The sequence below is a fragment of the Carcharodon carcharias genome, chromosome 32, assembly GCF_017639515.1.
Source record: "Carcharodon carcharias isolate sCarCar2 chromosome 32, sCarCar2.pri, whole genome shotgun sequence".
Lineage (NCBI taxonomy): Eukaryota > Metazoa > Chordata > Chondrichthyes > Lamniformes > Lamnidae > Carcharodon > Carcharodon carcharias.
In genome coordinates this window covers 1,586,640-1,602,113 of record NC_054498.1, presented here as the reverse complement: position 1 = coordinate 1,602,113, position 15,474 = coordinate 1,586,640, and the positions used below count along the sequence as shown (strand labels likewise).

Sequence of the window (15,474 nt, the reverse complement as noted above, 5' to 3'; positions counted from 1 at the left end):
CGCCTCCCCTCCCCTCCCCTCCCCTCCCCCCTCCTCCTCGCTCCTCTTTCCCGCCGCTTCTCAAAAGTTTTCGCCGACTTGGGGGGCGGGATGTCTGCGCGTTAACTGACCTGAGGCAAACGTCATGAGGTTTTAGGTCTGAGGAGGCTGAACGTAAATCCCGCGGCCCCAAGCGCGGGGCGGCCGGATCGGTCTCTCCCGGGAGCTTGAGCCGTTCTCCGGTGGAAGCGGCGGGAAAGCGGGGAGCCCGGGCCGCCCCGGGTACCTAAGCAGCAGCAGCAGCAGCAGCAGCAGCAGCAGCTCCGGCCCACGAAATGTACCTCAGCCCATGTCAAGGAACGGAGCGGGTTCTCAGCACCCAAAACAAAGGTCACCCCTGTCCCGATAATCCACCTCATAAACAACTGGGATTCAGGACGAGGTGTCACCCGAGCTGGACTGTGGTAACCTTCGGACGATCTGTTGGACGGTAAACTTTTTTTTTTAAACCCCCCGTTAAATATCGTGTTAACCGTCGAAAGCTTGGAACTAATTTGCCATGTGTAAGTTTTCCGATGGGTCGCACTTCACAGCGGCACTGGATGTGTGTCAGGGAAGTTTAAATTGTTCTTTTTTGGTTACAAGGCGGCCTGACGAATATTAAAACAGACTTCTCATCTTTCCAGGCTTAAGGTGTGATTATTAACAGCACCAAGGGGCCAGAATGGTAGAGGTGATCTGCCGATGCTTCTTGGGTGGGAACATTAAGTTTATTTACGATACACTCAGCAGCAACTCCCTCTGCTTTCAACTCCAACTCTATCTCCACACTGACTCCTGAGGTAGCCCACACTACTGTCTCATTGGTTACTACATGCGACCTTCCTAACAAATATTATTCATAAAGATACATTACACGCTAAATAAAACAATAATTACTACATTTCTCCCCCTTTAACTCAGCTATACGTATATCTACAAGTACATATTTTTCAAGACCACATAATATTTACTCTGGGTAAGGAATTTACAAGTTCAGTCTTTCAGTTGGTTTCCTGTTACGCGTGGAACGTTGCAGCTCCACAACTTCAGATTCTTTACCAGGAGCCTCCTTTACTGGAGTTGCCTGAACATCAGGTGCTTCGGTGGGCACTTGCAGTTCTGTATCCTCAACTCAGAAAACAGCACGGAGTTCGGAGAGAGAGAGCCCATAAAGCACTATGGAGTTCGGAGAGAGAGAGCCCATAAAGCACTGTGGAGTTCGGAGAGAGAGAGCCCATAAAGCACTGTGGAGTTCGGAGAGAGAGAGTGCATAAGGGAAGCAGATCTGCATGAGAAAGGAGCGACGGTGGGAGATAAAAACTGGCGGCAGAGAGCCCCTTCAACCTGTTTCTACCTGTCAGAGCTGAAGTGTGACATCCGTGTCTCTCTTGATTGGCCAACTGGTTTAAATCAGGAGACGTTATTACAGCTGATGAAGAGAATAGTTAAGAAATTCACTTTTAAAATAAAGAGGATAAAATTTATTATGAAAGTAAATTGACAAGAAATATAAAAACAAACAGCAAGAGCTTCTATGGGTTTTTAAAAAGAAAGAGAGTGGCTAAAATGAGCGTGGGACCCTTGGAGGATTGACTGGAGAATTGATAATGGGAAACAGGGAAATGGCAGATAATTTAAAGCAATATTTTGCATCAGTCTTCATGGTGGAGGACACTATAAACACCCCAAAGAGCAAAGAGCTAATTGGAGGAAAGATCTTGTAACAGTTTCTATCATGAGGGACAAAGTATTTGACAGACTAAAGGCAGACAAGTCGCCAGGGCCTGATGGCCTGCATCCAAGGATTTTAAAGGAAGTGGCTGCAGAGACAGTGGAGGCATTGGTCGAAATATTCCAGAACTCACTGGATTCCAGGAAGGTCCCAGTGGATTAGAAAATCGCTAACATGGGGCCCCTATTCAAGAAGGGAGGGAGACAAAAAGCAGGAAACTATAGGCTGGTCAGTCTAACGTCCATTGTTGGGAAAATGCTGGAGCCCATTATTAAGGATATTTAGAAATGCAATCAAACAGAGTCAACATGGTTTTGTGAATCGGAAATCCTGTTTGACAGATTTGCTAGAGTTCTTTGAGGATATAACAAGCAGAGTTGATAAAGAGGAACCGGTAGATGTAGTGTATTTGGATTTCCAGAAGGCATTTGATAAGGTGCCACATAAAAGGTTATTGCACAAGATAGGAGCTCATGGTATGGATGGTATTATATTAACATGGATTGAGGATTAGTTAACACACAGAAGGCAGAGAGATCGGATTAATGGGTTTTTTTTCAGGTTGGAAAGACATAACTAGTGGAGTGCCACAAGAATCAGTCCTAAGGCCTCAATTATTTACTATCTACATTAATGACTTGGAGGAGGGGGCAGGGTGTAATGTATCCAAATTTGCTGACGATACAAAAATAGGCAGGAGGCATGTTGTGATGAGGACATAAGGAACCTGCAAGGGGATATTGATAGGTTGAGTGAGTGGGCAAAAACTTAGCAGATGGAGTTTAATGTAGGAAAATGTGAGGTCATGCACTTTGGTAGGAAGAATCAAAAGGCAGACTATTATTTAAATGGAGAGAAACTCCAAAAAGGTGCAGCACAGAGGGATCTGGGTGCTCTTGTGCATGAAACATAGAAAGTTAGCATGCAGGTGCAGCAAGTAATTAAGAAGGCAAATGGAATTTTGGGAGGGGGTTGGAGTTTAAAAATAGGGAAGTCTTGTTATAACTGTACAAGGTGTTGGTGAGGCTGCACCTGGAGTACTGTGTACAGTTTTGGTCCCTGTATTTAAGAAAGGATATATTGGCATTGGAGGCAATTCAAAAGAGATTCACTAGGCCTACTCCTACTCCTATTTCTTATGTTCTAATGTTATATTCTTGCAGGAACATCAGACATGTCAGTTCTGGGTTGAGTATCCTCAATAGGATACGCAGACCCGGTCATAACCACTGGTGGAACCAAATCTTGGTGATTTGTCTCTCTCTTCCTTAAATGGCCCACATCTTTACAGATGATCCAGCCTTCCACCTCCACGTGGTAAGATAAAGGTCCAGTCACCGTACATATTTCACCCAGTCACCACTTTGGTCCTTCCCTGAAATTTATACCTGCTCTCCTATGGTAAATTTCCTCTCATGAGTATGCCAGTTGTGCCTAGTTTTCTGGCTTCCCTGACTCCTTTCCACTCTCCACTCTAAACGCGGCATTATTAAGCTAAGTCTTGTCCTGAGACGGTGTTTCAACAATAATCCTACAGGTGTGAAGGGTGGTCCTGCAATGAAAAAGAAAGCAGGCTAGCTTGGTTGACAAGGAATTGCCAGTTAGCTTTCTCATGCCTGCCTTGATTGAACGTTTGAACCGCCCTTTCAGCCAGTCCGTTTGAAGAGGGGTGGTACAGTGCAGTTTTCGTATGAGTGATCCCGTTGAGGCTGATAAACCGTTGAAACTCAGCACCTGTAAATGCTGCGCCGTTATTGGAAACGACTACTTCTGGTTGTTCCGTGAATGGCAAAACTCTGATGTAGTTTCTCAATTGTAGCGGCCGACTTAGGTGACTTCACCTCATATATGTCCAACTGTTTAGAATGGGCATCGACAATGAGCAGAAACATTGACTACATTGGACCTTTCCTGGGAACAATGCGTAACTGCACCCAGGGTCTACCTGGCCACTCCCATGGGTGTAATGAAGCTGTCACTGGCAAGTTCTGCAGTTGCTGACAGTGCACATAGTGCTTTACTAAACTATTTCACCATCCATCCCAGGCCACCATAGATAGCTGCGTGCTATGGTCTTCATTCTGGAAATTCCTGGATGGGAACTGTGCAGTTCAATTAACAGAGGCTCCCTTCCGTTTGGAGGAACTGTCACTCATGCTCCCCACAATAAGATGCCATCCTGACTGGTTATTCCATTCTTCTGTTGAAATATGGTTTCATTTCCTCAGTTACGGGCTCCTGTGACCAGCCTTGTAACACTTGTTCTCGTACTTGAGATAGGACTGGGTCCTGACTTGTCTAGTCTCTGATCTGTCAAGGTCATTCCAGGAGGAATCTAAGCAATTTAACAGTAAAACAAGTTCCTGTGGAACTGGGACGTGCTCATCATTTTCTTGTAAAGGCAAATGACTAAGGGCGTCGATGTTTGCAATTACATTGCCAGGCCTATATACGGAAGTGTATTCGTATGCTGCCAGAATTAAGGCCCATCGTTGTATTCTTGTTGAGGCTGTGGGTGGTATAGCCTTGTCCTCACTAAACAATCCTGGCAAAGATTTGTGGTCTGAAAGGATTGTAAGATGATGGCTGTGTACGTACTGGTGAAATTTCTTCACACCAAAGATGATGGGCAGACCTTCTTCTATCTGTGAGTATTCCTTTTCCACCATGTTGAGCGCCCTTGATATGTAACCTATTGGCTGTTCCGTGCTGTCTTCAATCCAATGAGAGAGTACTGCTCCCACTCCTTAGGGAGATGCGTCATGTCAGTGCCAATTCTTTTGTTTGGTCATAATGCATTAATAGATTGGACAAGTGCCACAATTGTTTCACCTTTCTGAATGCTTCTTTCAGGGGTGCCTCCCAAGACCAACGTTGGTTCTTTTTGAGTAGAGGGGGGCTAGCACTATTGACAAATTGGGTAAGAACCGCCCATAATAGTTGATCACGCCTAGGAATGATTTGAGCTCTGAGTGTTCTTTGAAGCAGGGGGTGCCTCTCCTATGGCTCTCACCTTCTCCTCAATCGGATGGAGGCCCTGTGAATCTACCCTGTGATCCAAATAGATTACCTCCCTTGCTTAGAACGTGCACTTTTTTTAAAAAATGCACTCCAGCTTGCAAGAAACTTGTAAGGCTTCTTCTAAGTTCGCCAAATACTCTTTTTCAGTGAATCCTGTCACCAATAGATTGTCTAAATAGACTACAATCTGGGGCAGTTCCTGCAGTAAGCTTTCCATTGCTCTGTGAAAGATGGCACAAGCTGAGGCGACACCAAAAGTCAATTGTGTATATTTGTTCAGCCCTTTGTGGGTATTAATTGTGACAAATTCCCGGGAGGCATTATCCAACTCTAATTGTTGATAAGTGTGACTCATGTCAGCTTTATGTACATTGTCCCTCCAGCCAACTTGGCATACAGGTCTTTGATTTTTGGAATGGGGTGCCTGTCCAGCTTAGCTGCTTTGTTAACTGTCAGTTTTTTGTAGTCTCCACAATTTCGGACACTTTGGTCGGGTTTAAGGATGGGGACTATGTGTGCCGCCCATTCTGAGAACTGAACAGGTTGTAAATCGCCCAGTTTCTCTAGTCTGTTCAGTTCAATGTCGACTTTTTCTCACAGGGCATACGGCACTGGTCTTGCCTTCATGAAGCGAGGGGTTGCTTCCGGATCCACACAAATCTTGGCCTGCAGGCCCTGGATTTTCCCCAGTTCGTCCTTAAAGTCGGTGGCGTACTTTCTAAGTAGCTCTGGTAGCCCGCTTACTCTCAACTGGAAAATTTCAGCCCATTGGAACTTAATCTCCTTTAACCAACTTTATCCCAGGAGGCTTGGGCCCTTCATCTGATAGCTACGCCGATTGGCTTCCATAATGGACAGTCACTCTGCTTACGCTTTTTACTTGAATGTCTTCACCTGTATATGTTTTTAGTTTGGCGGCTGTTTCTTCTAAACTTAACTGATGTTCACCATTATTCAAATATCGGAAGGTATGTTCCTCAATTACTGTAGTGGAAGCTCCCATATCCACTTCCATTCTAACAGGTTTGCCATTTACTTTCACTGTGACAAATATTGGTTCTGTCTTTCCAACTTTCAGATTTCTTTGACAATAGTAGCATTTGATTTTTTTGAACTGCCGATCACTAAAAGACTGATTGTTTCCACCTCTGTTAAAATTATTCTTTGATTTTGCTGCTAAGTTATTTTTCTTTATTCTCCGGCTAGCGGGGGCTGTTTCCCGCTTCTCGGCAGAGACTCACTTTGACCCTTCACAAGGTCCATCAATTCATCGAAATTCTTTGAATCTGGGTCACTGGGTGCCGTCAAACTTCGAATCAGACTGTAGGTTTTGCTCCCACAAATGCTCAAGGGGTCGCTCGCCTCTTCTCCTGTAATCTTGTTCGTTTGAAAAAAGCACGTGAAGCGTTCTATGTATGGAGACCAATCATCTGTGGCTGGCTCAAATGGATCAATTCTCCCAAATTGTAGCATTTTCAGAGGAGTTAACTTCTTCAATTCTAACGGAGCTTGCTACTTACAATCACTGGGTGAGGTACAGTGCCAATTTCTATTTAACTTGATTTTTTTCTGTTCAATCCTGTTTTATCATCATTGCCAATTTGTGGTAGGGTGGCCGAGCTATACTATTAATGATAGAGGTGATCTGCAGATGCTTCTTGGGTGGAAACATTAAGTTTATTTACAATACACTCAGCAGCAACTACACGTGTGCTTCCAACTCCAACTCTATCTCTACACTGACTCCTGAGGTAGTCCGAGTTACTCTTCTATTGGTTACTACAGATCATGCGATCTTCCTAACAGCATTGTTTTTAAAGGTACATTACACACTAAATAAAACCATAATTACTACAAACACAGCATGTTGGCAGCAAGTGTCTGTGAGTAAACCTGAAGTATTTTAAATTAACTTAATGCCGATTTGGATAATTGATCCACATTAGTGCCAGAAGAGAATGTAAGTGAATCTTGTGAAAATAGAAAATGAATTGTTGACTGGCACAGCAATAAATGCACAGCTACAGCCCATAATGAATTGGGAAGCTGATGATGTCATAGAAGCATTGGCGAAGTTTAAACAAAAGTGCAGATTGACATTCAGTAATTTCCTAAAAGCACTAGGAATTAAAAGAGGGTCAGCCATATCTTTCTGCGGGCAGGAGATATAGGATTAAATTTATTTAACAGCTGGGAGTTTATTGAAGAGGACAGCAAAAACCCAGATCAAATTTTTGAAAGATTCAGCACCCATCTTCAGTCAAAATCGAATCATCGGATCTACCGGTGTGAATTTCAAGGCCTCAATCAGGAAATAGGCAGGCCGATTGATAACTTTGTGACAAGATTAAAAAATGCAGCAAGAAAATGTTAGTTTAAGGACACAGATGAAAGATTGATTGATCAACTAATTTAGGGTTCTGCACACCTTGAAGTACAGAAATTGCTAATCGGGAAGATGAGCTCACAATGTAGCAAGTTGTAGATACTGCCAGAGCACATGAAGCTACAAGCAGACAGATGATAGCTACTGAAGTACCAGCCAGATCATGGCATTCTGTGGGAGCCAATTTATTCACACACAATCAAGAATGGTATCTCTTGATCGTAGACTACTGCTCAAAGCTTTCTTTTATCTGGAAGATGAAATACTTAAGAGCCATAACCATCATCTTAGCAGTGAGAGTTCTGTTTGCTGAGCAAGGGATTCCTGAAAGATTGATATGTGACAATGGCACCTAGTATACATCCAGGGAAGTGAAGGAATTCACTGAACAGTATGGGTTCAACATCATCACCTCATCACCACATTATACCCAAGGACATGGAGTCAGAGAAAGACACATCCAGACGGTCAAAAGAACCCCAGCGAAATGCCAAGAGACAAAGGAAGAGCCAAACCTTGCCTTATTGTCACTCCAATCCATGCTTCTCATGGCCGACATGAAGTCACCTACAGAGTTTCTGAACGGAAGAAAATATAAGACTACTCTGTCAAGCAAAATACATCCTCCAAGTGACCAGGAGGAAGTGAGAGAACAACTTACTGAAGCACAGGAAAGAGGAGGTCAGCATTTCAACAAACACGCAAAATCCCCATCTGAGTTGTTCAAAGGACACAGTGTCCAGGTACAGGATCCAGTTATGAATAACTGGAATCCAGCAAAAGTTGTTGCTGAAGCCAAGACAGCAAGGTCTTACGTAATTGAGACTGAAACCGGTAAACAAATGAGGAGAAACAGCGTCCATATTTGACCTACACCGGAGCTGGAAAAACAGAAAAGACCAACTACAACACCAGGAACATCAAAATCCAGGGAAACAACATTAACAACATTACTAGCAAATGATACAACATTAGCAACATTACTAGCAAATGAGACAACATTAGCAACAGCAAGAATGACTTCTGTAACACCAGAGACAAGACACAAAACATCACCTGTGCAGTGTGCCAATTCACCACCCAGAACAATGAATGTCAAACCTACAAGATGGACCCACAACATCCTACCACCTAAGCAATACTGTGTATAATATTTTTCAAAAAGAATACACACTATAAAAGACTCTAAGAAGGAGTTCAGTTTCATTCCAAAAGTCGATGGATAATCTTCTTTAGTCTAGAAAAGTTAATGCCTGGAACAGCCCCAAGGATTCAAAAGGCAACAAGAACATAGCAAAAACATTGGAAAAATCCACATAAAATTTCTATTGAAGAAACTCAAAGCTGTGGAAGTCCAGGGGTTTCTTATTCATTTTTGGGATGTGGCGTCGCTGGTTAGGTCAGCATTTATTGCCCATCCCTAATTTCCCATAAGAAAGTGGTGGTGAGCTGCCTTCTTGAACTGCTGCAGTCCCTGCGGTGTAGGTACACCCAAAGTGTTGTTAGGGAAGGAGTTCCAGGACTTTGACCCAGCAACAGTGAAGGAACGGCGATATATTTCCAAGTCAGGATGGTGAGTGGCTTGGAGGGGAACTTCCAGGTGGTGATGTTCCCACGTATCTGCTGCCCTTGTCCTTCTAGATAGTAACGGTCATGGATTTGGAAGGTGCTGTCGAAGGAGCCTTGGTGAGTTTCTGAAGTGCATCTTGTAGATGGTACACACTGCTGCTACTGTGCGTCGGTGGTGGAGGGAGTGAATGTTTGTGGGTGGGGTGCCAATCAAGTAGGCTGCTTTGTCCTGGATGGTGTCAAGCTTCTTGAGTATTGTGGGAGCTGCACTCATCCAGGCAAATGGAGAATATTCCATCATAATCCTGACTTGTGCCTTGTAGATAATGGGCAGGCTTTGGGGAGTCAGGAGGTGAGTTACTCATCACAGGTTTCCTAGCCTCTGACCCGGTCTGGTAGCCACAATATTTATGGGACTAGTCCAGTTCAGTTTCTGATCAATGGTAACCCCCAGGATGTTGATAGTGGGGGATTCAATGATTTGTAATGCTATTGAATGTCAAGGGGTAATGGTTAGATTCTGTCTTGTTGGAGATGGTCATTGCCTGGCACTTGTGTAATGTGAATGTTACTTGCCACTTGTCAGCCCAAGCCTGGATATTGTCCAGATCTTGCTGCATTTGCACATGGACTGCTTCAGTATCTGAGGAGTCGCGAATGGTGCTGAACATTGTGCAATCATCAGTGAACATCCCCACTTCTGACGTTATGGTGGAAGGAAGGTCATTGATGAAGCAGCTGAAGATGGTTGGGTCGAGGACACTACCCTGAGGAACTCCTGCAGTGATGTCCTGGAGCCGAGATGACTGACATCCAACAACCACAACCATCTTCCTTTGTGCTCGGTATGACTCCAACAAGTGGAGAGTTTTCCCACTGATTCCCATTGACTCCAGTTTTACTAGGGTTGATCCTGCTTAACGAGAATAAATTGGCTGAAGGGTGTAAAACAACAGATCCTCATGAGAAGAATTATATTTTAGTGAGAATGAGTAATGAGTGAGGCAACTTTACTGTTTGCAACTGACAACAAGGAGCTTGATTTAGAAGCCCAATGGAGACTGGTAAAGTTTGGAGATTTAAAAAACAGGAGGTAAAATTAAAGGAAGTAGTTTAAAAATTACAGATTTTTTTCTTTATTCTTTCAAAGGATGTGGGCATCACTGACAAAACCAGGATTTGTTGTCCATCCCTAATGGTCCTTGACTGAACATTGCAGAGAGCAGTTATGAACGAACCACATTGCTGTGGATCAGGAATCACGTGTTGGCCAGACCAGGAAAGGATGGCAGATTTCCTTCCCTAAAGGACATTAGTGAACCAGGTGGAGTTTTATGACAATCGATTAGTTTCATGCTCATTATTACTGAGACTAGCTTTATATTCCAGATTTATTAACTGCCTTGGTGGAATGTGAATTCCCAAAGCATTAATCCAGACCTCTGGATTACTAGTCCAGTGGCATTACCACTATGCCACCATCTCTCCCTGCCAGTATAGCTCAGGGCCAGACAGCGCACTGCCAACCAGTACAACTCAGGTCGAGAAGATGCTAGTATGTATAACTCGGGTCCAGACAGTGTACTCTCGGTCAGTGTAACTTGGGTCCAGACAGTGTACTCTCGGTCAGTATAACTCGGGTCCAGACAGCGTACTCTCGGTCAGTATAACTCGGGTCCAGACAGTGTACTCTCGGTCAGTGTAACTTGGGTCCAGACAGTGTACTCTCGGTCAGTATAACTCGGGTCCAGACAGTGTACTCTCGGTCAGTATAACTCAGGTCCAGACAGCGTATTCTCGGTCAGTGTAACTTGGGTCCAGACAGTGTACTCTCAGTCAGTATAACTCGGGTCCAGACAGTGTACTCTCGGTCAGTATAACTCGGGTCCAGACAGTGTACTCTCGGTCAGTGTAACTTGGGTCCAGACAGTGTACTCTCGGTCAGTATAACTCGGGTCCAGACAGCGTACTCTCGGTCAGTATAACTCAGGTCCAGACAGCGTATTCTCGGTCAGTGTAACTTGGGTCCAGACAGTGTACTCTCAGTCAGTATAACTCGGGTCCAGACAGTGTACTCTCGGTCAGTATAACTTGGGTCTAGACAGCGTACTCTCGGTCAGTATAACTCGGGTCCAGACAGTGTACTCTCGGTCAGTATAACTCGGGTCCAGACAGCGTACTCTCGGTCAGTATAACTCGGTCCAGACAGTGTACTCTCGGTCAGTGTAACTTGGGTCCAGACAGCGTACTCTCGGTCAGTATAACTCGGGTCCAGACAGCGTACTCTCGGTCAGTGTAACTTGGGTCCAGACAGTGTACTCTCGGTCAGTATAACTCGGGTCCAGACAGTGTACTCTCGGTCAGTATAACTCGGGTCTAGACAGCGTACTCTCGGTCGGTATAACTCGGGTCCAGACAGTGTACTCTCGGTCAGTATAACTCGGGTCCAGACAGCGTACTCTCGGTCAGTATAACTCGGTCCAGACAGCGTACTCTCGGTCAGTGTAACTTGGGTCCAGACAGTGTACTCTTGGTCAGTATAACTCGGGTCCAGACAGTGTACTCTCGGTCAGTATAACTTGGGTCCAGACAGTGTACTTTCGGTCAGTATAACTTGGGTCTAGACAGTGTACTCTCAGTCAGTATAACTTGGGTCCTGACAGTGTACTCTCGGTCAGTATAACGTGGGTCCTGACAGTGTACTCTCGGTCAGTATAACTCGGGTCCAGACAGCGTACTCTCGGTCAGTATAACTTGGGTCCAGACAGTGTACTCTTGGTCAGTATAACTTGGGTCCAGACAGTGTACTCTTGGTCAGTATAACTCGGGTCCAGACAGTGTACTCTTGGTCAGTATAACTTGGGTCCAGACAGTGTACTCTTGGTCAGTATAACTTGGGTCCAGACAGTGTACTCTTGGTCAGTATAACTTGGGTCCAGACAGTGTACTCTCGGTCAGTATAACTCGGGTCCAGACAGTGTACTCTCGGTCAGTATAACTCGGGTCCAGACAGTGTACTCTTGGTCAGTATAACTTGGGTCCAGACAGTGTACTCTCGGTCAGTATAACTTGGGTCCAGACAGTGTACTCTCGGTCAGTATAACTTACTGGATGGTGCACTCCCAGTCAGAAGTTGGAAATTTTTAGCTGTTTAATATTTAGTAGGAAATAAATTTAATTGCACAGAATAAAGGCAGATGAAATACTGAGATCAGATTTACAGCACAGAAAGAGACCATTTGGCCTGAGATATGCTCCACATGGGCCTCCTTATGCTCAACCTTATTTAGCTCTTGCCAACGGATCCTTCTATTCCTTTCTCCCTCATCTAGTTATCTAGCTTCCACCTCAATTACTTCTGGAGGTAGTGAGTTCTACATTCTAACCACACTCTGGGTAAAGAAGTTTCCCCTAAAATCTTAATTGGATTTATTAGGAAGTCTCTAACATTTATTAATTTAATGCAGATAAGTGTAAGATACTGCTCGTGGAAACAATTGGCAGCACGTAATTTGTGAATTGTATTGAAAACCCAACTGTGAACTGGAAGAGATTTGAATTTAGGGAGGGTTTGGATGGGAGAGTTAGAGTTTGAGGGGAATGGAGTTCATTTGGAGAGTTGGTCTTGGAGCCAAGCAAATTGCATTAAATATACTATCATATTGCTCAGTAATTGGCTGTTGTCTCCTTCACTCTGTTGATGGCCAGACAATGTGAACTGACGATCTTGGACATCTACCTGCGAGGAGCCGGGGTGAGGATTGATCTGCTGAGGAGCTGGATGGAGGATTGAGGATGGAGAGTCTCCAGGCTGCTGAAACTGGACATACACCAAGAACTGGGAGACTAACATTGTTGAGATGTATGTGGTCATTAGTTTTGAGCTGCACCCTTATCCACTCCTGTAACACGGCAACATCCAGGGCAATCTTCACTCCATCGGGAAGCTTAAGTCACTCCTGAACAGACTGTGTGTTTGATTTTTGGTCAAAGTGAGAAAGAGCAAGGCCACCATTGTCCTGATTGTCAAACCGCCTTTTGTGTATAGTGGCCTGAGGAGATAAAGAGGAAAAGGGTGTTTGATTACATAAGAATTATGAATCAATGCAGTTAAAAGCTGCGAGACAGAATTTAGTCAGCAAACCAACCTGGAATCCAGGCTTTACACAAACTGTTGTTTCATCTTCCTTTGTGTTAATCTCTAATATTTGCTTGAATAAATTTCCAGCTTGCAGGCAAACAAAAATCACACTGATAGTAACAAACACACTCTGCCTGGACTGTTTCCAGGACGCCTCACAATGGACAGACACGCCTGTAAATACTTTGCTTTGACCATCAGCATCAGGAAAACAAATGTCATGGGTCATACCACCACCTATCAGCATTGACAATGTGATGCTGCAGGTTGTTGATAGCTTCATATATGTAGGCTCCGCAATCACCAGTAATCTGTTGCTTGATGCTGAAATCAGCAGACACTGCAAAAGCTGCAGCTGTTATGTTCAAGCTGAGGAACAGTCTGTGGAACAACAGCAACCTGACAAAACACCAAACTGAATGTCTACCAAGTCTGAGTCCTTACTGCACTCCTCTCCAATGGTGAAACCTGAAGACATTTGCTAGGCAGCATCTTACACAGTGCCTGCCAAACCCACACCCACTACCATCCAGACGGACAAGGGCAGCAAATATATGGGAACACCACTACCTGGAAGTTGCCCTCCAGGACACTTGCCATCCTGACTTGGGAATATATTGCCATTCCTTCATTGTCGCTGGTTCGAAATCCTTCCTAACAGCACTTTGTTTTTTTATAATCTTTAGAATGATTGACCTAAATGGAGTTGGTATATTTGGTGACCGCTTTGGTGCCCTTGAAGTTGGCATGTTTGGCCAGTTCCCCTGGCAGCATGAGGCAGATGACACTCTGGATCTCCCTGGCTGGGATGGTGTGGCACTTGTTGTAGTGAATGAGGTGCGAAGCCTCGGAGCTGATGTGCTCGAAAATACCGACAACCAAGGAATTCATAACACTCATGGCCTTGGGCGAGATCCTGGTGGAAGGGTGGACCTGGGTCAGCACCCTGTACACGTAAGTGGAATAGCTTTGCTTGCGAGATTTCCTCTGCTGCTTGGGCAGCTTCCTGGTGACTTTAGTCAGCGACTGCTTCGACGCCTTGTGGGATGCACCACCCTTCGCCGCAGCCACCACCTCAGGTATTCCACTCGATTTGGAGCAACTCATGTCAACTCTAACAGCACGGTGGATGTACCTACACCATGTGGACTGCAGCGGCTCAAGATGGCGGCTCTACTTCTCAAGGGCAGTTAGGGATGGGCAATAAATGCTGGTCTAGCCAGCGTCGCCCACGTCTCATGAATGAATAAGAAAAAGGCAGAAGAAAAGGCTGAACAGTTTCCACCTTGGCTGTCTCAGACCTTTCCTCAGCTGCCCTTGATAGGACAAAGTCAGCAACTCAGAGGGCCTGGGGTGTGCTAGTTCCATCAGCATACACTCATTGCTAAACTAACAACATCTGCGCTAGCTCAACCACATTCATAGGATGGATGACGGTCATATGCTCAGAGACCTTCTGTATGGTGAACTGGCCACTGGGTCACGGCCTCCTGGGTGCCCATACCTCTGCTACAAGGCCACCTGTAAATGAGATACGAAGATAGCGGGCATTGACATTGGAAACTGGGAGACAGTTAGCAACAGCCTTGACATCTGGAGGCTGACTGTTTGGAAGGGCTTTGGAAGAGGTGAGCAGAAACAGAAAGCTCAGCTGGCTGAGAAGAGGGCCTAGAGAAAACAGAGGCCAGAGAATCCTGACTTCCTCTGCCACTAATGTAGTAGATTGCCATGCCAGAATGGGGCTCCTGCGCCACATCAGGTGATCTTTAGCACCGAGCTGACCACCATAGCGCAAACCATCATCTCATGAGATGGAAGGCTGTCAAGAAAATATTAGAATCACAGAATTTGGATAGCGCGGAAGGGGGCCATTTGGCCCAGTGTCCAGCTCTCCAAATGAGCATTATGACAGTGCCATTCTCCTGCTTTTTCCCCATACCCTTGCACGTTGTTTCTATTCAAATAATCACCTGAATGCCCTCTTGAATGCCTCGATTCAGCTTGTCTCCACCACACTTTCAGGCAGTGCATTCCAGACCCGAACCACTTGCTGTGTGAAAAAGTTTATTCTCACATCGCATTTGCTTCTTTTGCAAATCACTTTAAATTTGTGCCCTCTCGTTCTCGATCCCTTGACAAGCGGGAACAGTTTCTCCCTATCCAATCTATCCAGCCCCTCATGATTTTGAACACCTGTATCAAATCTACTCTTAGCCTTATCGTCTCCAAGGAGAACAGTCCGAACCTCTCCAATCTATCTTCATGATTCAAGTTTCTCATCCCTGGAACTATTCTTATAAACCTCATCTGCACTCTCTCCAATGTGTTCACATCCTTCCTGTAGTGTGGTGCCCAGAACTGTACACAATACTCCAGCTGAGTTCTAACCAGTGTCTTATATAAGCTGAGCATAACCTCTCTGCTCTTGTACTCTATGCCCCTATTAATAACACACAGGATACTGTATGCTTTGTTAACTGCTCTCCCCACCTGTCCTTCCACCTTCAATGATCTATGTATATATACACCCAGGTCCCTCTGCTCCTGCACACCCTTAAGAATTGAACCCCTTATTTTATATTGTCTCTCCATGTTCTTCCTACC

At 44.9% G+C, this 15,474-nt stretch overlaps 2 protein-coding genes across 5 annotated transcripts in view; one reads left to right on the top strand and one right to left on the bottom strand.

Annotated features, from left to right (window-relative positions):
- Nucleotides 1–25: 25 nt before the first annotated feature.
- The window catches only part of apba2b (amyloid beta (A4) precursor protein-binding, family A, member 2b), a 302,071-nt gene continuing 286,622 nt past the window's right edge, over nt 26–15,474 (top strand). For all 4 annotated transcript variants that reach the window (XM_041178422.1, XM_041178426.1, XM_041178425.1 and 1 more), the window contains exon 1: nt 26–469. The gene's annotated coding sequence lies outside the window, so the exon portion shown is untranslated. The remainder of the gene's footprint in view (nt 470–15,474) is intronic.
- Nucleotides 13,567–13,977, bottom strand: LOC121271947 (histone H2B type 1-L-like). Its single transcript, XM_041178204.1, has 2 exons — nt 13,816–13,977; nt 13,567–13,731 (listed from the first exon to the last, which is right to left on the bottom strand). Exons 1-2 carry the CDS (start codon nt 13,975–13,977, stop codon nt 13,567–13,569), a joined length of 327 nt encoding a protein of 108 aa, XP_041034138.1.

Excerpts from the sequence above, each read along its gene's own strand:
- LOC121271947 (XM_041178204.1), bottom strand. The coding sequence starts at position 13,977 with ATGAGTTGCTCCAAATCGAGTGGAATACCTGAGGTGGTGGCTGCGGCG. Across the intron at positions 13,732-13,815 it reads ATTCCACTTACGTGTACAGG|CACATCAGCTCCGAGGCTTC; the intron begins GTGCTGACCCAG and ends GGTATTTTCGAG.